Source organism: Gallus gallus, chromosome 14 (assembly GCF_016699485.2).
Source record: "Gallus gallus isolate bGalGal1 chromosome 14, bGalGal1.mat.broiler.GRCg7b, whole genome shotgun sequence".
In the NCBI taxonomy this organism is placed as follows: Eukaryota; Metazoa; Chordata; class Aves; order Galliformes; family Phasianidae; genus Gallus; species Gallus gallus.
Window position 1 is genome coordinate 9,966,167 of NC_052545.1, and position 21,218 is coordinate 9,987,384.

At 38.0% G+C, this 21,218-nt stretch overlaps 1 protein-coding gene across 6 annotated transcripts in view; it reads left to right on the top strand.

The window, feature by feature from the left end:
* USP7 (ubiquitin specific peptidase 7) overlaps positions 1-21,218 on the top strand; it is a 64,703-nt gene that overhangs the window by 36,387 nt on the left and 7,098 nt on the right. For 5 of the 6 annotated variants that reach the window (XM_046900554.1, XM_046900552.1, NM_204471.3 and 2 more), the window contains 21 exons: positions 2,886-3,016; positions 5,827-5,881; positions 6,919-6,999; positions 7,087-7,177; positions 7,952-8,034; positions 8,963-9,072; positions 9,485-9,641; positions 10,665-10,809; positions 11,386-11,516; positions 12,582-12,716; positions 12,870-12,971; positions 13,697-13,802; positions 14,196-14,288; positions 15,140-15,207; positions 15,783-15,883; positions 17,237-17,390; positions 18,701-18,768; positions 19,899-20,007; positions 20,106-20,183; positions 20,482-20,582; positions 21,026-21,125. In XM_046900554.1, coding sequence (XP_046756510.1) covers positions 2,886-3,016; positions 5,827-5,881; positions 6,919-6,999; positions 7,087-7,177; positions 7,952-8,034; positions 8,963-9,072; positions 9,485-9,641; positions 10,665-10,809; positions 11,386-11,516; positions 12,582-12,716; positions 12,870-12,971; positions 13,697-13,802; positions 14,196-14,288; positions 15,140-15,207; positions 15,783-15,883; positions 17,237-17,390; positions 18,701-18,768; positions 19,899-20,007; positions 20,106-20,183; positions 20,482-20,582; positions 21,026-21,125 — 2,199 coding nt within the window. Of the gene's footprint in view, positions 1-2,885; positions 3,017-5,826; positions 5,882-6,918; positions 7,000-7,086; positions 7,178-7,951; positions 8,035-8,962; positions 9,073-9,484; positions 9,642-10,664; positions 10,810-11,385; positions 11,517-12,581; positions 12,717-12,869; positions 12,972-13,696; positions 14,118-14,195; positions 14,289-15,139; positions 15,208-15,782; positions 15,884-17,236; positions 17,391-18,700; positions 18,769-19,898; positions 20,008-20,105; positions 20,184-20,481; positions 20,583-21,025; positions 21,126-21,218 lie in introns of those variants that run through there. The other variant, NM_001348012.2, reaches the window with a different exon arrangement.

Here is a 21,218-nt window from a genome sequence, read left to right on the forward strand (position 1 = left end):
CCACTGGCAAGGGACAGAGGTGGCTTCCCAGGTGGGGAGTCCAGGGCTGCTCTCAGAGCATGCTCTGTTACTTCCCATGCCCATCATCGGTGCCTGCAGCCTGTCGGTCTCTGTTGCTTAATCCAGGCAATTGTTGCAGTTCTTTGCTGGTTCTCTTGAACAGTTCCCTACATTTTGTGAGCACGTTGCATAATGTTTATAGCTGTGCTAAAGTCATAAATGTGTTGATGCAATACATTCTTTCCTGATCCGGCTCTCCATAATTTAGCTAATATATTTTGCCTTACCCTCAAATTTAATGCACGGTCTTTTCTTCCCTTCTTAAGTAATTGTCTTCACTCTGAGCAGTGCTTTCAAGCTTACCTGTAACATTCTTTTGCACTTAACTGTTCAGAGTTTTTCTCATATCTGTGTCTGGTGCTTTCAGCCATTGCCTGTCCGTGTCCCCGTCATTCTTATGTGTTTGTTTCTTGGAGGAGCTTCTCAAGTGCTAAAGATCCTGCTTTTCTCAAATGATCAAAATGCCCGACTGCTTGATCTTGAGAATGAGTTTACAAAGTTTGGAAGGGCACAGCATGAAAGGAAAGGTTTGTGAAGGGTTGTGTTTGAAGGGTGATCGGCTTTAGGATGGAGAAACACTTTGCCTTTTGAGAAATTGTTTCAGTCGTACTCCCCTACACAACCAAAGAAAGGCTGTATGTTCCAATGAATTATTAACATCTAACTTCAGAAGAAATAAAATGGGTGTTTTTATTCAACGGCATCTGGAGTGTAGTCATTAAAAACAAATTTTAAGCAATTATTTGATTATTATTTGAGAGATGCAGGAATGGATTTAGTCATCAGAATGACACGTGAGGAAACCAAATAAGAACTAAATGTGAAAGACCTGATTTTGTTTAATTGTCATTATATTCTGAGCTCCTGTTTATCCATTCAAAAGGGAGATAGCTACATTGAGAAGCACTAGGTTGAATTTTAGTCTGCTGTAATATAACTTGGGTTTGTCATGAAGGATGTTTAGCATTTGAATGTTTATTATTCATAAGTAAATACAAAAATATCTTTTGGAAGATGTATCAGCACAGGTTACATTGGAATTTTTTTGTTGTGATTTTCATATCCTATTTGCTAAAGCTTAGCAACTTGCTCAATTTCTGCTTTCTGAGGAGCATTTACAGGATACTGAAAACAATGAGCAGAGGCTGATCAGATTCAGAAGACTTGAAACGTGGTTGTTCAAATGCTACCCGTTCCCATACTGCCTACTGAAGACCAGCTCATAAAAGGGCTCATAACCCAGGGTTAGGGGGAGGCTAAGTTAATTCTGCAAGATGCTGACTCATCTTGATGTTAGTGTTTTCAAGCAAAAAATAACTCTTCTAAAATCAAAGGGATAATTTTAGTTATTGATGTTTAAATTGGACTTTGCCCAGATCAGCATAGTTAACTGTAACTCTGCATTAGGATAATGAAAATAGAGAAGCAGCTGAAAGCACACACACACACGTATGTATATATATATTCTAATGGGTTTGTTTTGAAATCGTATGATCTGATGTGAGGAAAGAAATTGTCACAATGGAGTGGTCAGACCGTACAGTGTGTGTGTGCAGAGAGGTGTTGGAGCAGTGCTCCAGGAGGGGCTCAGCTGGGCACACACTGGGCAGTGGGCTGCTCGGAGCTGGGTCTGTGCGCGGGGGCACGGCACACTGAGCCCCCCAGGCTGCTCTGCTGTCTGCTGGGAGCTCTGTGGCCGTGCATGGCCCCGTGGAACACCTGCTGATGCAGCTGCGTCAGGATGAATTGATCCTAGCTGAGTGAAGCTGCATGGCGTGGCTGCGTGGTTGTCCTGCTGGGCTGCTGTAGGGGTGACGGAAAGATAAAACTTGTTCTGAAGAATAAAATGGAGGATGTCTTTTTTTTGTCTTTTTTTTTAAATACCAGTTGGTGAGAGTGGTTTAATCAAGCTCTGAGATGTGCAAGTGCAGAGCAAAGGTAGACTATTAAAATTGAGGTGGCAATCATTCTGTTTAACAGGATGTTTTCTCCTATGATACTTAATATCAGTGTCTCTTTTTTCACCTATTATCCCCTTTCAAAGTTGTCTCTATTTTCTTCTTACATTCAGAATTTTTAAGTGAGCATTTCCCTGTAAATACCCTTTCTTTGCTGTTACTTCCCTGTAGACATATTGACGTAAGGTTCCATAAACAAATCTCAGTTTCCTACCTGTCTGAGCTCTCCTAATGCCTGCTGGTCTATTTGCGTAACGTTTTTGTTTTCAGTCTGCTGTAATTAGTGAATTGATTTGATGAAGCTGTTTACTCTGCCAGGCAGCAATGCTGTTCAGTAGGAATGAATGTATCAGAGAATCTCAGGGTTGCCTTTGGCATCCTCATGCTCCGCCTAGGCCCTCTGTTTTCACTCTCCTGATGCCCTTTATGCTTTCATGTGGTGTTGTGGAGGTGATGGTAGTCACACAGCCAAGCTAAAGCACAAAACTGAACTTTCAAAATCCTGTAGTGCTATCCAGTGTATCAGATTCTACTGTGATGATTGCATAGACATAGGCATGATAAACGGTTCACGTGCGTTGAATGCCTGAGTGTATTTACTTTCCTAGGGTACAATAAGAGAACTATTTAGATAATGTTACCATGAACAGAATCAGTTGTTGAAATCTTTGTGACCACTGTGCTCTAATAAGATGATTTTAGACAATTGCTGTTTTTACATTACAGTAAAAGATTTTATTTCATTATTTTGGAGTGATGATTAAATGAGTTGTATGGAGTTCAGTCACTGAAGAGGAAAGCGTGCATTAAGTGATTCGAGGAATGAACTTTTGCCTTTGATACTAATTGAACAAAATACTTTTTCAGGCTGTGTACATGATGCCCACTGAAGGAGATGATTCATCCAAAAGTGTTCCTTTAGCATTGCAAAGAGTGTTTTATGAGCTGCAACATAGTGACAAACCAGTTGGAACTAAAAAGCTAACAAAGTCTTTTGGGTAAGTTTTGGACATTTCAGCTATTTTGGGGCTCTTACAGGTTTTATATAGTATTTATTTGAAAATGTTTTATTTAAATCAGACTTTTTGAGAGGTGCAGAGAAGTATTAATACAGCATGTTAATTGCTAGTTTTTCATCGGTAGCTTGAGAAGGTTTTTGTTAATAATCAGAACCAATGACAGCTGGTCCGGATGTCAGGTTTTTGGAATGCACAGTCAGCAAACACTGCAGCAGTGGGGTTAGAATTTGCCTTACCTGAACGTTGTGTGACACATTTGTCTAAGTAACATTCAGAACCACTTTGCTGAAATGCTGCAGTTCACGTATTGTTCATATCTCTTCTGTTTCTATATTAAACTTAGGGAAATTGTAATCTGCATCTCCAGATTGTTAGTCCAGCACTGCTGCCTGCCTGTTAGAGCACTGTCTTAGGACTTAGAAAGATCTTACATTTTAGAAACATTTGTCCTGTATTCTGTTTTGTGATTTAAAGCCTAAAAAGAGTATCTGTTGTATGGAGTGAAGCTGTCAGTCAGCACACACACACAGACACGGAATGTGTCTGCATTTCCTTCAGACTAGCACCTCTTCTCTTCTATAAAACATCTACTAAATGCTTGGCTTTTATTTTCATTTCCCTCCAGTACCCACTTCATTGCCTGGTGTCCCTTCTTGTGGTACCTCCTGTGAGACAGTGTTACAAAGCATACTTTTGCATCTGGAACACACAGCCAAATGGCAGATGGTTGTGCAGTACAGCAGTGCTGAGGATGGTGGTTTTGTTGTTGGTCGTTTGCTTGGTTTTTACAGTAGCTTGATAGCTCAGTTGACCCTGAAACCTGGAGAGTGTTTTAATTGAAAATTGTTCTAAAAGGTTATTTGCAGTACTTCATTACACGTGTGTTTGTAAGCTCATCATCTGTAATAGTATTGAAAGGACTATTTGAAAATGCGTTAGAAAAAATGGTCTCCTCAGAGCTGTCCTGGTGTTCAGCATAACAATCCCATTTGTGAGCTCTCTGATTCTGTTAAAGCTGTAGAAGTGCTCTGCCCCGATAAGATTCTTTGTGCCCTTACATCTGTCCTTTTCTTTGCACTTCTTGGGGTAGTTTTAAAATGAAGTTGGTAACCTCAGTGCTCTGTCTGATGGCATCCCCTCCCTGCTGGTACGTTCAGTTTATCAGCACTGCTGCTATCCTGTTACACTAAAGGGATTTGCTGATATTGTAAATACTTCACCTTGAGTTAATATCTTAACTGTGTCATCTTCAGTAGCACAAAGAGATCTTTCCTGAGGGTGCTGCACGAGCTTAATTTTATAGCTGAGAGCAACCTTTGGAAAATGTATGTGCTCCTGCCTGCTCTGGTTCTTGGGAAGGATTTTTTGAATGTGGTTGAAGATCTGCTTTGGTTTTTTTTTCCTCCTTTAAATCAAAGGGAAGGTTCTAACATGGTGAGACCCGGCTGTATGCTATGTAGAGCTTAATTTTTTTATTGGGTCCTATGACTTTCCGAGGAATGTGAGTAAGCTTGGCTTCTCTAGAAGAAACTGATGCTATTGTCAGAAAGAGTCCTCTTTTAAAATCCTAGTATTAGGATATAACCTTCTCTTTGATTTTTTTTGTCCTTTAAGATGTCAAGTGCTAAAAGCCTACAGATTCAGGAGGTTATTTTCCATTCCTAATTATCCAGTGGATTAGTTCAATGATCTTGTTCAAGTGAGGACCCCACACAGCTATTTCAGCCTGCTTTTGGGAGTAGCATACTGCAGTGTAACGGTGCTGATGAATCACTGAGAGTGGGATGGGAAAGTAAGGTTAACATTGCTCCTCACTGCCCCTCTACGTCTGGCTTCAAGAGCAGGGGGTTGAACCTTTGGCTCACATGGAACCCTGTGATAAATACAGCTTATTTTATATAGTGGAAATGATGACTGTTGGAAGAAGAGTCCCAAACTCAAGAATGCTTCTGAAATCTGAAGAGTTTCTGTGAGGGAGTATTTTGTGGTGGAACTGAAAAGAGCCCCTTTGTACTTCTTCCCTTTTACTTAGGGCAGGGGCCCTAGCAGCCTTGCTGCAGTGTGCACCTTGGCCACTGAGGAGGCCTTTGAAGCCCATGTTGTACCTGTGCCATTCACACAGCTATTTGCAGATGTACAGCATAGGTGGTGTGGGCACATTCAGTAACATGGATGTGTCCTTGGAGTTACTGTGCATCCAAGATGAACTGCTCAGATGAGTACAAAGGAGCCACTATTTCTTATAAATCCATTTGCTTCTTCTAGTGTGCATAAATTTGCCTTGAACACAACTTAACTACACATGAAGGGCACTCAGTGTGGAGGCAGTGAGAAGCACGTTGAGGAAACTATTCTGACAGCACTGAATTGCTCCGAGGCCTTTTCTTAAGTGTTTTTTGACATGAACTGAGAATAGGTTTTTAAACAGGAAGCATTCTGCTAGCAAGAGCCTTGACCCTAGGCTCTTCCCATGGCTTGGGCTGCTTTACCACTGCCTGTCGCCAGGACTGCAGGAAGAAGGGAGATGGGTGCAGGGCAGCTGCCCACGTATTTGCTGCCCATTCCTGCTCTGAGGTCGGGGTACTGGAAGGAGAAATGGATGCAGGAGCAGGCTGTGGTACATGCTACAGAACTGAAAATCTTGTGCACCAGGCAGTACGGTATCTTAGAGTCTATGTATTTTGCTATTCATCACATAAGAGATTTCTGAAGAGAAATCATGAAAACGTTTTCTGAGCTGTAAATCGTCTTTATGATATAGTAATTTTGTATTGATTTCTCTTGCAAAGGTGGGAAACTTTAGACAGCTTCATGCAACATGATGTCCAGGAGTTATGTCGAGTGGTATGATTTTGCTGTTTCTTATTGACATGTCTTGATTATTGTGTGTGTATAAGTAGGTCGCTCCAAAAGTAATGCCTCCTATTTATTTCCACGGAAATTCCACCAAAAATACAGTGACACTATTTTTCAACATAGTCACCACTGTTAGCTGTGCATTTCTGCTAGCAATGAACAAGAGCCTATGTGCCATGATCATAAAAATCTGCCTCAGTGGAGGTGACCCCAGTAGTGTTGCCATTGCTGTAATGCAGCACCTGCTGCCTCCCTGTGCTCTCATCCACTGTTGGGTCTCCATAAACATTCAGCAGGTGTCAATGAATGTCACTGCCTGGAAATTCTCTGCGTGGAGTGCAGCGACACACCTTTGCTTCATACGTTCTTCACTGTCAGACACCGATGTGTCAGAGTGCCCTTCTGTTGCCATCTGACACACAGCAATAAGACGTAATGGGATATTGGTGGGAAGGTACAACCACTACTGCCATCCCAATGTCTGCCTCTGATGCTGTGGGCCAACATCATAAAATACATTTTGGAGCAGCCAACGTAATACAAATTAGTGACATTCCTAGTAATACTGACACTAATTAGTTTAAATCAAGTCAATAAGACTTAAGAGCTTTTGCCTTGATTTATATATTATTTTTTAAGAATGGGATTGGTTGTGGCCTTTTGAGGGTGAGGATTTTGTAGAGGACCGGGAAGGCTGAAAATAAATGGAGTATATGAGTGGTCCTTAAATTGCTATAGAGGAGAATGTAGTTTTGAAGATACAAGTGCGTCATTACACCTGTGAGGTTTTTTATACTCAAAGGATGGTATCCGAGGTGGTCCTCAGAGTATTTTCCAGGGGGAAGAGGAGGATTTGGAGGATTAAAGGAAATGCCAGTGAGAACAGACTAAAACTTTTAATGGAAGTAGCTTAATGTTTTAATTAGTGAAGTAGTCATTCATATGTGATGAGCGAATCAGAAACTGTGCATGTTTATCCTGTGTAAAAAAAAAAAAAAAAAAAAGAAACTTGATTTTTCTTTCAGCTGCTTGATAACGTGGAAAATAAAATGAAAGGCACATGTGTAGAAGGCACTATTCCTAAATTGTTCAGAGGAAAGATGGTGGTATGTATTTCATCTGTTAATATTTTTAAAAATTAACTCGGTTACTTTGCATACACTGAAATTCTGTCTTGTTTATTTTGTTTACAGTCTTATATCCAATGCAAACATGTAGACTATCGATCTGAACGAATAGAAGATTATTATGATATCCAGCTAAGTATAAAGGGAAAGAAAAATAGTAAGTGATACATTGAAATATGCACCAATGAAATACCTCAACATGTTGGGCTGTTTTTTACCACTGAGTTTGATACCTGCAGATTTCAAATTCATTTGTTGTTGCTCAGCACTTTGGAAGATCCTTGATTTAATTTCAGAGATGGTTTTTTATTTTCAGTCTTACCCCTTCTCCCATTTCCCTTCCTTGCTCCTTCCCACCTAATTGATTCTCTGAGATATTTTCATAGAACACTGAATTTTAGGAGTTTTACTGGTGTAATAATGTAGTTTTCAATGCCATCTTAATAACAGTAGTGTTTTCACAATTGGTTATAATTTATATATGGAGATTAATTCATGTGAAATAGATTCTTATTCAGGCCTTACCGTAGCAACAAGCAGATAACAAGAACAAACTAACCAGAGCATCTTAGTAGTGGTCCCTTATCATTACTTTACCAATTACTTGGCATACAAGACATAGGAAAGAATGTGTAGGACTCTAGCAGACAAAATCATCCAGCTTGATATTTAGCAGTTGCAGAGTGAGAACAGGAAATTTGGCAGACAGTTGTAACTGTGGTTTTAAAATCTGTTGAAATTCCTATTTTTGCCTCTACAATTTTGGTATGTTTCTTGATGTTCTTAAACACTATAGCAATAAAGACAAATATTCAAATACAAGCTCTGATGTCTTAATGTGTTATTTGATGGATACTTTAAGCCCCCAGGCTAGAGTAAACTTACATTTTTCTTCCTCTTTCCCTACTATTTGCCAATCTTCTTCATTTAGTTTTTGAGTCCTTCATTGACTATGTTGCAGTGGAGCAGTTGGATGGTGATAACAAGTATGATGCAGGAGAGCATGGCTTGCAGGTATTTTTATTCTTTGATTTTAAAATTTATTTCTGTGTCCTTGATAAAATAAAAGAGTTATAGTGGCAAAAAAAATTGCTGCTGTTACAATGATTTGTGATTGCATCAACTGATCTTGTTCATTTTTCTCTTTAAGCAAGCATTTATGTAGTTCCTCTTAATTGCTTTTGGATTTCTCAGAGTGGACTTGAAAACAGTCCTATCAGCAGTAAATGTTGCTTTTGTATTTAAAACAGTTCTAATGACAAGAATGATTTTCATGATGAACTTCTCTTCTGAGAATTCATTTAAGATCATCCTGTTTGCCTACTGAAAAAGCAGCATAGCTCTAAAAGTTATGTCAAGAGGTCATTTTTCTGTCATCAGTAAGAACATCATGTGAACCTATGCACTTTTAACCATTTATCCGTGTGCATCTTCCTGAGCTTTTCAGTTGTACTTTGTTGCTTCCACTGTAGGAAGGAGAAGTCCTTCCCTCCCACCTAGGTCTTATTTTTGCAGCTTTCATATAGCAGATCTTGTCAGTAACATTCTGTATATTCTTAGGTGTTCTCAGGAAGCAGTGTTTGGTAGCCAAGTATCTGTTGGCAGGGTACAGTGGACATGAAATTCCCAATTGATCAGAAATTAGTTTTTGCCTCAGTATTTTTTTAAATTTCATTTATACATGACTTGCTTGTAATGAGATGTTCATGTGTGCTTGTGTGAGTGACTTCAATTTAAATGAAGTGATTTCTTGGTTAGTGATGCTGCTGGAGTAACTCATAGAAGATGGTGCGGCATTAAGGTGGCTCAGAACTGTTCTTTGCACATTGTTGTGCCAAGTGTGTAAAACAGAAGTCCATAGGAGAGTGTCTGCAGCAGACAAGTGCTTTAAATTGCTAAAAATCTTCCAATTTCAACCCTCTGTTTCCTCTAAAATATGTAGGAGGCAGAGAAAGGTGTGAAGTTCCTAACGTTGCCACCAGTACTACATCTGCAGCTCATGAGATTTATGTATGATCCTCAGACTGATCAAAACATCAAGATAAATGATAGGTAAGTTTTTGGTGGATTTTTTCAGATGTAGGATTTGGACCTGTTAATATATTTTATATTAAAAAAACAATAGTAATAATAATAATTTGAAAAAACTCTGTTCTTAAATCAACTCCAAGAGGAAGGTGCATGTGTAGGTGTTTGTTAGAGGTCCCCAAAAGGTGCACTGACTGATGGTAGGGTTCTGAGTGATGAATAGAATACTTAATCACCTACAGCTGTGTCTGTGAAGATTATTTTTATTCCATGTAAGAGCTGTGTAAAACCTACCAATGTATTCATATCCTTGATGGAAATGTCAGTGTAACCTGTTCACTTTTTGTAACTCTCCTTTGGCTTAAGTATTGGTGTTCTTAATAGCGTGCATCTTTTAAATACAAATAGACCTGTCTTGATTCTCTTTGAAAATTAGGTTTGAGTTTCCTGAACAGTTGCCACTAGATGAATTTTTGCAAAAAACAGATCCTAAAGATCCAGCAAATTACATTCTTCATGCAGTTCTAGTACACAGTGGAGATAACCATGGTGGACATTATGTTGTTTACTTAAATCCAAAGGGTGATGGAAAAGTGAGTATTGAAAAACAACTAAACCTATTTGTGTTTTGTAAATAGATGCTTGCTGTTTTCATGATGGACAATTCTTTGCAGTTGATGTTTGCTAACAGAGCATGCTGCCGTGCTCACTTAGTTAAGTCAAATGTATTGGACTTGCCTTGTATTTACAAAAGAAATCAAGCCAGCAGCCATGGTGTCTAGTTTTTGCACTTTAGAGAGCAGCTTACATTCGGAGGTGATAAAGACCCACTTGGCTTTTTAAGAGAACCTTCCTATTTGCATTTGGCTTCCACTAAAAGGCTGAGGGAATCCCTTCAGTCTTGTGTATGTGTGTTGAATTTCTATAGCAAGCAAATTTCATCCTGCATTTCTTTAGACTGACTTTGTGCTGAAGCAAATCTGAATCTTTCTGTGACTCAAAAATTCAGCATCTTTGCATGCCTGACTGTTACAGGTTCAGGTGACTTGATCAGATTAGATGTTTATGGGTCAGGTGCCTCTTCCCTTGAGCTCACTGGATTTCTATGTGAATGTTCACGGGAAAAGGAATAGTCAGGTTTTACTGTGAATTTATTGCTATGTGTCTTTCACTCTGCATTGCTTCTATTTGTTTTATTTAAAATTTTCTATGAACTGCTTTAAAATTACAAGAAGTTACCATTATTTGTGTGTTGTACCATTGCTCTGTATCTTTTGTAGAAATAAGGTCAGTTATCTGAGCCTCATGCAGTGATATTAAATACTCGAAGGAGAGTCGTAAGGTGAATAATTTGTATAATTATCAGACTAAAAACTTTCAGTATTCAGTGCAGAATGTTGATGTGCATCACGTAAGGTTTGGTTCTTATGGTCTCCGTGATGCTGTAGCAGGTAGCACCAATTAGGCTGTACTAGATTTTCTTTTTTACCTCCTGCTGCTTGAAGACAAACTCTGGTTACTTCAGAGAGCTGTAGATATGCTAGAAATAGGATTTATTTGTCACCTGAGAACGTGTTTTTGTGTGTAAAATGACATTTATCTAAAATTTTCTCCAGTGGTGTAAATTTGATGATGATGTTGTATCAAGATGTACCAAGGAAGAGGCGATTGAACACAACTATGGAGGCCATGACGACGACTTATCTGTACGGCACTGCACTAACGCGTACATGTTGGTTTACATCAGGGAATCGAAATTAAGTATGTATACTCTGCATGTGTTCCAAGTTAGATAGGCATACTGCCATTTAGGGCTGTGTTTTACTGAGGAATTGTGGACAAGAGGCCCCATGAGTTAGAGATGAACTTTATAGATTCTGTGGGGATCAGCCATCGTTTCCCTTTGCTTATGGGAAGTGTGTCCTCTGCTGCCTTGTCTTAGCACTGTAAGGCAAGACTGTATCAGCAGAGTGTTTTAGCCTTAGTTGTTTTGTGGGGTGGAAAATTAGTGACTTAAATAACGAAAACTAGATCGAATCCATTATAAGTATGTAGATGCATGTGTATTCAAAACAATTGAATGGTGGTAAATATATATTTTTTAAGCCTGAAATGGATATTTAATTCAGAAATCTATGTTACTTATTTCATGGAAGTAGTATATTTTGGCTCAGGATAGAAAACACTACTTTTGCCAAGACACAATGATATCAAATCGTGTTTTTAATTATAAGATGAAAAAGTCTGGTTTTGACTTCAAGTCAGAGGAAGTCAAGTGTGTATGAAAACCCCGTTTGATGTAAATTTTGAAATGATACCATAAATTCTTCTTTGTAGGTGAAGTCTTGCAGCCTGTTACGGACCATGATATTCCTCAGCAACTTGTGGAAAGGCTACAAGAAGAGAAAAGAATAGAGGCTCAGAAGAGGAAGGAGAGGCAGGAAGCTCACCTCTACATGCAAGTGCAGGTCAGCTTTTGAAACAGATCAAGTTGCAGCTGCCTTGCCATTAAAATGCAGAATATTGAGCACCCTAGACAAACCTTGATTTTCAGTTTTGGAATAAGCTTGGAAGTAATGTTTTCACTGAGATAATAATTTCAGTGCTTCTAAGTATGTTTATGTGTGCACTGAGTACTAATGAAGCACTGCTGTGCTGGGAAATCAAAGCGTGTAGGCATTTCTGCTTTCTCTAGAAGCCCAGGAAGTTTCTTGCTTGCATTGAAAAATAGTAAGTTCAAGTGAAAGGAGAAGGAGTAGGTTATTTGAAAGGACTGCTCTGCCACTGCACTTCTATCTCCTTCAGGAATTATTTTCTAAAATTAGAATGTATCTGGCCATAGGCAGCAAGGCTGGACATCTGCCAAACTGAGCTCATCGAGTAGAAGCAGAAGGAGAGAGTGCTTATATTTGCAATTATCTTTTTGGAAAAGCCAGATGGACTAAATTGTTATGAATTGCCTTAAGGAGCCCTGTTTATGGCTCTTTCCAGAGCCCATCTGGTGAAAGAAAATAAAATGCATTTTCTGTTTGCCTCCATATTTCTTTGCATTTTCTTGCTGGAGTTCATAAGTGGAGATGCTGGTGAAGTTAAGCTCATTCAATACTATGTTTACACAAGGGCTATTTTCAGTGGAAGGACTGGCAGAGCTGTACCTTGTTTCTGTCAGTTACCAGCTGCAGCAGGTGCAGGAAGCATCCTCCTTGTGTCACACAAAAGATGCTGCTTTTTTTTCAGGCTTTTTTTAAGTGCCACTGTTGTTGGAGTACATTTCCGAGATTGGGATCTAAGTGTTGCTGTTGTCTTATTGTTCAGAATTTATAAGAATTACTTGATGTTAATTACTTAGTGATTTGACTTGTGAAATTTCGTTGTAGTCTATATACTTACAAATTTTCTTTGTGAGAACGCAAAGTGAGCGGTGTGGTACCATCCAGAGAGCCAATGACACTGCATAGGAAATGGTCATAAGATGGTACTTTGTTGTGGAGGCGAGTTAATATAAACAGTAACCTTTAAATGTAAACTTTCAGATAGTAGCAGAGGATCAGTTCTGCGGCCACCAAGGCAATGACATGTATGATGAAGAAAAAGTGAAATACACCGTTTTCAAAGTATTAAAAAACTCCACGTTGACAGAATTTGTTCAAAACCTCTCTCAAACAATGGTAAGCTTTCTGTAGCTGACTGTATGTGTTTGTTTTAGTATAATGTGCTCAGCTTAGTCATTATCTTCTTCCAGTCCTTTTAAAATGCAAGTTCTGTTTGGGTTCAGTAAGCATCTTAATCTTTTTTGTTTCCTTTCACAACTTTAATTTTAGGGATTTCCCCAGGATCAGATCAGATTATGGCCAATGCAAGCTAGAAGTAATGGAACAAAAAGACCTGCAATGTTAGATAATGAAGCAGATGGCAATAAAACAGTAAGTATTCACTGATAAAGAACATTACTTCTGTATGTCATCTGTGATTCTCAGTTGGATTTCAGAATCTAACTTGGAGACATCAGTTTTTTAAGGATTTCAATTTAACCTCCGTCTGGTGAAGTTTGATATTGGAGAGGACTAGAGCTAGGTGATCTTTAAGGTCCTTTCCATCCCAAACTATTCTATGGATTCTAATATTTGAAATATAGTGGATTGATTTGGAGGGAAGGAGGACTGTAGGGTGTAATTCTTTCCGTGAAGAGAACACATCATCATAATTTATATGTTAGGTTTTGGATGTAAATATCTTCTGGAGTCTTGTGCTATTTGAGCAGAAAAAATGGATTTAACGAAATGTATTGCTTAGAATTTAAAATACTGTGCCTAAATAGTACAAGTAGTCCTGTGTTTTTCCAGAGTTAATTTCCATGTGTTAATAGTGATAACTGTAGGTGTATTTTCAAATGAAAAAGAGATAGGTCAACTTCAAGGAAAATGTAATACTTCTGCTTCGTTAAAATCTTATATTTCTTGTCTGGCATTATTTCTCTTAATAAACTTCACAAACGTCCTGTCGTTAGCTCAGCTAAAAGAAGAAAATCTCTCCCACTCACAGAATATGTCAAAAAGTTTTGTATCTGACAAAAATTTCAGTAATATCAATTGTCATTTCATATTTTATTCTCCTGAGACTTTTTGCTTCTTCCACATCTTCCATTTAGATGATTGAGCTCAGCGACAATGAAAATCCATGGACAATATTTTTGGAAACAGTAGATCCAGAGATGGCTGCTACTGGAGCAACATTACCCAAGTTTGATAAAGATCGTAAGCTTATGTGCTAAATCTTGAGTAAATGCAAAATTCTTTGGACATATCTCAAGAAATGCTGTGCGCTCCTGTTTTTCAATGCTGTTGTTGATGTACTCATCAAGCTACAAAGCTGGAATTAGTTTTTCTTATACACTTTTTGCCCTCACTTCTACTTAAGTGGAAGGCATGTTTCAAATGTTACTGGAATAACTGAATAATTTATTTTCTATAAATATATGCAGATTTACATAAAATCAGTATTTAAGGAGGTTTTAAGGATATTAATCAAATGAATAAAGGAAGGCCTTTTTTTTTTTTTTACTGCTTAAAGCAAAATATCTAAGTGATTTTTCTCCAGACGTGGTCAAATAAACCTTATTTAAAACTAAATTTTGTCTTAATTTCTAGATGATGTAATGTTGTTTCTGAAGATGTATGATCCGAAAACTCGGAGTTTGAATTATTGTGGACATATCTACACACCTATATCCTGTAAAATACGTAAGTTATAACATGCAGAGACAATTAGTTTGTATATCTACTTTACTTTTAATAGTAGATGTTCTACTGAAATCAAAGGTAGGCCACAGAGTGAAACTCTGATTTCTCCTAATGCCTGTGCAGGTCTTCTGATAGGTTTTTTTCCCAGTATAGTCAGTGAAACTTTCTACAAGGCTGAAAGCATTCTCTTAACACAGCATTGGCTGCCAATTAACTTTTTGTTACAGATTTACAGTATTCACCAGATTGTTCTGAACATGAACAGGTGTTTCAAACTTGCTGTCCAGTTATGTGATGTGGTATTACTCCCTGTTTTTTCCCTTGTATTTTGGATTATTTTGCAGAATGAACTTCTGCAGTTGCATTTAACAGACTCTTGTACAACTTTTCACAGTGATAGCCTGAGGACAGCTACTTGGATTGATTTGGCTGTGAGCCTTAGTTTTGATGAGTCCATTGAAAGAATTCAGCATGTGGCCCACTGAGATATACCTTTTCATTTAAAATATTTCATTCTATTGATTTGTACTTACTTTCTGTGTTCTTATTTTATCCATGTGAATTTTTCAGAATGAAGTGAAAATGCTTTTCTGGAGAAAGAACAGTGTTGTTTAACCTCTTTGATATTGGATGGCCTTACATGTTTGTTGTTCAGATGAAGTGGAAGGAAACCTTAAAGGCTCTCTCGCGGTTGAATCTCAATATGGGAAGCTTTAACCTTGAAGGCTTCATTCCTTAGATAGGCATTTTAAAACTGCTTAATGAAAATAGACGAAATAGTTTCCTGTTCTTTTGCAGATAAGTCTTTCAAGCAGTGCAACACATTTCATACTCCTTTTCTTTTCCAATAGGTGACTTGCTTCCAGTTATGTGTGAGAGAGCAGGATTTCCACAAGAAACTAACCTTATCCTCTATGAGGTTTGGATTGATAGACTTGTTTATTGTGAAAATTGTAATTGCTGTGCCAGTAGTGAGTTTCCTTTAAGGATGAATTGCTATGTGATAACATTCTGATGTGTTATAATTACAAGAAAAAATAACTAAGTTTGAGATGTAAAAAAATAAACAAGGTTGAGATGTAAAGCTTGTTATGGGAGATACTGTGCTGCTAAAATTAGTAACCTTAATTGGTATTCTCCCATCTTTCTGGAAGCTGCATCAGTAGAAAGTTAATCTCTGAATTTTTATAAGAATTGATAATAATAAATATAATAATAAAAAAAAGATAATGCCAAATGATAAAATACTTAAGGATTTTAACAGAAGTTATTTTTTAAAGTGAAGTATTGGTAAAAACGGTCAGTTTTACCAGTAACAATGAAGTGTATCTGAACGTTAGCTAAGATGACATTTATCTAAAGTATGTATGTCTGTACATACACCCTTCTTTCTGTAGATAAGAGATACAAGTTACCTGATTTGATTAAGTTTAATATTGTGACTTTCACTGTTGTCTCTTGTTTATTCTATGTGATTCTTGTTCTTCCTTGCAGGAAGTTAAACCCAATTTAACAGAAAGGATTCAAGACTATGATGTGTCTCTTGATAAAGCTCTTGATGAACTCATGGATGGTGACATCATAGTGTTTCAGAAGTATGTATTTTAAAGGGCCAATTTACTGCTACAATTAAATCACCTAGTTCACTGTGAAAGCAGAACTTCCTTTAATTTAATGCTTTAACAGGAGTGAGGTTTAGTTTTCCAGCAGTAAACAAATTCTCAGCAGTTCTCATTTGATCATTCCAGGAAGATAGATAGTTGTTTTTTAATTACCTCATCACATCATTTAAGGAAATTCATCCTAGTTTAGAAAACTAATACTCCTGAATATTAAAATACATCTTGCTCTTACTGAAGAGTGTGGTTCAGCAATGCATCTGAGTTCTGCAGCTTTTTACTTGAAGCTACCATAACTCAGAGAAGAGCCTACCAGCAATTCAGGGCTTGGGCTCTGTACCACTACTACTGTACAAGCTCTTGGCTTGGAGCTCCTTTCACCTTAGAACTAAACTACTTTCCCTTTTTCCTTTCATGTGCTCACATTACGCTCCATATTGGTCTGTGGTGATTCTCCCAGTTTGTCTGAGCATATGCAACTCATAGGTGTACTGGTGCTTCAACTGGAGTTTTCTCTAAGGCAAAAGGAGAACTCCTGCTCCTTATATCCATTAAAGGGATCTTTTGTAAGCTTGTCAGGGCTATAAATCAGCATTTCTATGCTCTCACTCCTGATGGTCACACCCAACTGTGTTGCTCTGTTTCTCTCCATGGGCTGACAGTGGGTGGAAGCCAGCTAGTCTATCTTCAGCACTCTTACCCCAGATTATGTGAGATGAATGTATTTCTCATGTCATGCCTTGGAACTCGCATTCCCTGTTGACCCAGTTGGTGTTATGCACCTTTGGCTGGCTGCTGACTTCTGGGTAAGTGCACAGCTTGTACCCTGGTGCTATTTCTCTGCTGAGAAGATAGGGGTACCAGTCTGTAGTGACCCAAACCAGCATCTGTGCAGGTGGTTTTGCTTCTGTGGTTCAAGGAGTGCTGGCCTCTGTGCAAAGCAGTTAACACAGCGGTGTATGGAAAGTTCGGCAGCGTTAATAAAGATATGCACTGATGTGCCAGGGTGGAGAGGGAGGGAAGAGCACTGCTGGAATGCTGCAGTGAAACAAGTGGAGTCAGCCTCTTGCCAGATTACCAATGGTCAAGCACAGCGTGCAAGTGCATTTGCTCTTGAACTGCACAGAAGTATTCAAGGGTGTGAGTCACTACTGACTGTGCTAGTTCCACTGTGTACAAGTGGCGGCTCTTTAAAAAGGTTTCTTAACTTTCTTACTGTATTTCTCAACTGTCACTGACTTACTGTAGAACCTGTTTTTAAGAGCCCTAGCTATGTGTACGTGTAACAACGTAATATGTAATGGTGCTGTCGTTTGTCTACTCTTGTAGGGATGACCCAGAAAACGATAACAGTGAGCTGCCAACAGCTAAGGAATACTTCAGAGACCTCTATCATCGTGTGGATGTCATTTTCTGTGATAAAACCATCCCCAACGACCCTGGTTTTGTTGTTACTTTGTCCAATAGGATGAATTACTTTCAGGCACGTATCCTATTTGTTTCTCTACTTTTGTTTCTTTGTGCTTAAAGTGACTTCTGCATTAGTTCACAAAGACATAATAAATATTTTTTAGAAGAGAGCAGCTAGGTTTTTATATATTACTTGCATTGTGATAATGGAAACATTAGGAAAGTCACTAATGCTTTAAAAGTATTTGTTGTATTAATAAAGAGTTAATTGACAGCACAATTCTTTACAGACCATTCTGCTCTAGAAATTGATGTTCTAATGAAATGATGGATTTGCTTTCTGAACAATGTGTAAAACTTGCTCAATTTATTTAGCTGTTAATAGAAAAATACCTTGGGATACTAATGATACCTGTTTTCCTAGTAGTTTAGCAACAATATTAATTTTGTAGACCAAACTACTGCTTTCTCCACACAGTGCTGTCTAAGACTCAGTGGCAATAACAGACCAAATCTGTTGTGTTCATAAAGGGCAGTAAAAAGGCTTTTTAAAAGAGGGAAATTGGACAGTGAAACTGTTTTAAAAGTTTTTAAAATAAGTAAAGTTGGACTGGTCTGCCTAGAGCCTAATTATTGGGTCTGGCTCCATACAGTTCTCCTGCACCTGCTTTTATCAGAGTTTTATGTACTTTGTACATGAAAACAGATCAAATTTTACTGTCATGAGAAGTGGGATTTTGAGTACCTGAATACGTAGAGAAAATCAGAGATTACTTCTGCTATCCTTCCCAGTGTCTGCTTCTCGGTGACTCACTTGTTTCATTTTTATATTAATTGTAAGTTCTTCCTTTTGGCAAAGGAAGACTAGGCAGAAGATTCCCATTCTTCCTGTGAGACTGCAGCATGAAATACTGATAGGAATAACGTGGTGATACCACCCAGAAAACTGATGTCTTTTGAGTGAATTGAAGAACCTTGGGAGTTTTTTGCTTATTTCCTGAGTAATAGTAATACTATAATTACAAAAGTAGGAGTTAAGCTGTTACTGTGGATTTTTTGGCCTTTTGGTGACTGCGGTTTATTGTAGTAAGAGAGAAATTTCTTCTTATTTTCTTGGGAATCGTGCTCTGTTCGTTGTTCAGAAGTTACATACATGGAGTTTCTTTAGCCTTGGAGAAGTGAACACAGAGTTTGTCTCATGGAATTTCTATAGCATAATATTGTTGAAGTACTACAATGAATGATTGGAGTTGGACCAGATGAGCTCCAGAGGTCCCTTTCAGCCTTGACTTTTAACCATTGTGCGTGTTAACTATCTTGTATGATTGTAGTGCAGTGCCATAATTGAAAACATGCAGAACTTACACACAATTTTATTTGCAGGTTGCAAAGACAGTTGCACAAAGACTTAATACAGATCCAATGCTATTACAGTTTTTCAAGTCTCAAGGGTAAGACAGATTTTCTTCTATGCGTGGTTTTCTGTGTCTAAAATACCCTTTAAAATACTTAGCCCAATAATAGGTAGGCTGCAGTTAATTTGTAGCTTCTTTCAGGTTGTAAACCATTTATTTACCAATAAAATGTTAGCACAGCAAGTTGCCAAGACAGTTTAGTGACCATTACAGTGTCTGACACCAGAGACTCCCTGAATTGCACATTTTATAAGAGTAAGTAAAATTGAGAGACAGAAGCATTTTAAAGGAGGATCCCTGTTTTAACAAAATTTCTGAAGCCATTAATCGTTTCAGAGCCTTACTGTATGGCTCGAATTATTAAACTAATGGAGATCCTATTTCAAAGAATGTACATTTCTGGAATGGAGGAGACCAGAAACAGATGCAGATAAAAGCAGGATTTTTGCTGCTGTTAAAACATTATGTATAGGACTTACTTGACTCGGACTTTTATTTTTACTGTTTATTTACTGGGAGTCTGCAGATGAAGAAAGTTAACTCCATCCTGGCCAAACAGAATTACTGTGATCTCCCACAGCTTCTAGTAGTAGTGCTTCTGTTCCAGTGGTGCTTTCTGGCACACTTGTGTAAAACTGGATTTGAATCCATAGAAGACAGAACATTTGTCATTATAGATATATGCACATAGATTGTATCAATGTTTTGTATTTGTGGAAATGTAGAGGGTTCTTTATTAACCTGCTGATATCTTCCTTCCTCACCAACAAGCCTGTCCCAGTTTGAACAGCTCTGTATAGTTTACAGTGCTGTGGGCACTCTGGAATTTTGCTGTGTCCTTTGATTGCAGAAATTAATCTTTCACAATTGAAGGCATGTGACTTTAGTGCTGCTGTAGTAGTTTCAGAGGAATGTAGGTCTGCTACTGCAGGAGAAAAGGTGAGCTTTTTAACATCCAAGAGAGCTAAGGCACACAGTGACTGGCATTTCTGCTCCCAGCCCTTGCCTGTTCTTAAAAAAAAAAAAATCATTAATGCACCAAATATAGTGCTGCTTAGGCTGTGTTAGCAGTTATGTGGAACTGGTAGCCAGGAATAAAAGCTTTCTTGGTACTTTGATTTACTGTTTGTGCAGAGATATTTAGGGTTTTCATTTTTCTTTTGTAGTTATAGGGACGGCCCTGGTAATCCCCTTAGGCACAATTATGAAGGTACTTTAAGAGATCTTCTGCAGTTCTTCAAGCCTAGGCAACCTAAAAAGCTTTACTATCAACAGGTAAGAGTCTTCTGTTTTTGTTGGTGTGGGTAAAAAAAATAAAATACCATCTGCCCTATACAAAGTATGCCTAAAGTGTTTCTCTTTTCTTCTTTAAGCTCAAAATGAAAATAACTGATTTTGAAAACAGAAGAAGTTTTAAATGCATATGGCTAAATAGCCAATTTAGGGAAGAGGTGAGTGAGGCTGCCTGTTACTCTTATTCGTTATTACTTTTTTAGTCCGAGTTGATAAGGCTGTGATTGTGGTGCTGTTCATGTGCTGAAAGAACACCACGTTAGAACAGAGCTGTGCCTTATACAAAAACCATGCCTGTTCTTAACATGTTTAGAAGATGAAGTAGGTGTTCACTTCAGTAATTTTTATTTTTTAAAGATGGATTTTGATGAAGAGTCCACTGTATCCTGTGCTTTAACGTGATGGATTACAGTTCCAGGTTTCTCTGATCACTTTTCTGTTCTAAATATCCCACAGGAAATAACAGTATATCCAGATAAGCATGGGTGTGTGCGGGACCTCTTAGAAGAATGTAAAAAAGTTGTAGAGCTCTCTGAAAAAGGTTCAGGGAAATTAAGGTAAGAGTTTGGATTTCTGTAGTGATGGCATGGATTGTATGCAGAAAATTGTCCTTAGAATTTAAAATATTATGAATACTTATCAAATGAAGGCTGATACTGTGTTAACCCAAATGAAAGGCTGATACTGTGTTAACAAGTTTCAGGATTTGCTCTAAGAGAGTTCTCACTAAATAAAAGTGTGAGCCTTATGTAATTATTCGTCTTGTATTTCCTTAAGTTATGTTCTTGAGATGCCAAGATTCATCAGTCACAACTATTAACTCAATTTAATGATGTTTCCAACTCAAGCATTCCATACCGTTCACTTCTCAGGAGCGAAAAGTGAGGTCATTTTCTTTAAAATGACTTGGCAAACGATTGAAAACTCTTGGACTGGTAAAATTGAGAAGAGATTCCTCCACCTTTGTTTTTTTTTAAGCTTTTTTTAATTTGTTTTTAAGGCTGCTAGAAATTGTAAGTTACAAAATAATTGGCGTCCATCAGGAAGATGAGCTGTTAGAGTGTTTGTCACCCGCAACAAGTCGAACGTTTCGAATAGAGGTAAATGCTGCTTTAAAACTTGCCTTTGAATGAAGAAAGTCATTATCTTTTCCTGGGTGCTGATTTTTCCAATACCGTGGTACTCGCAGCAAG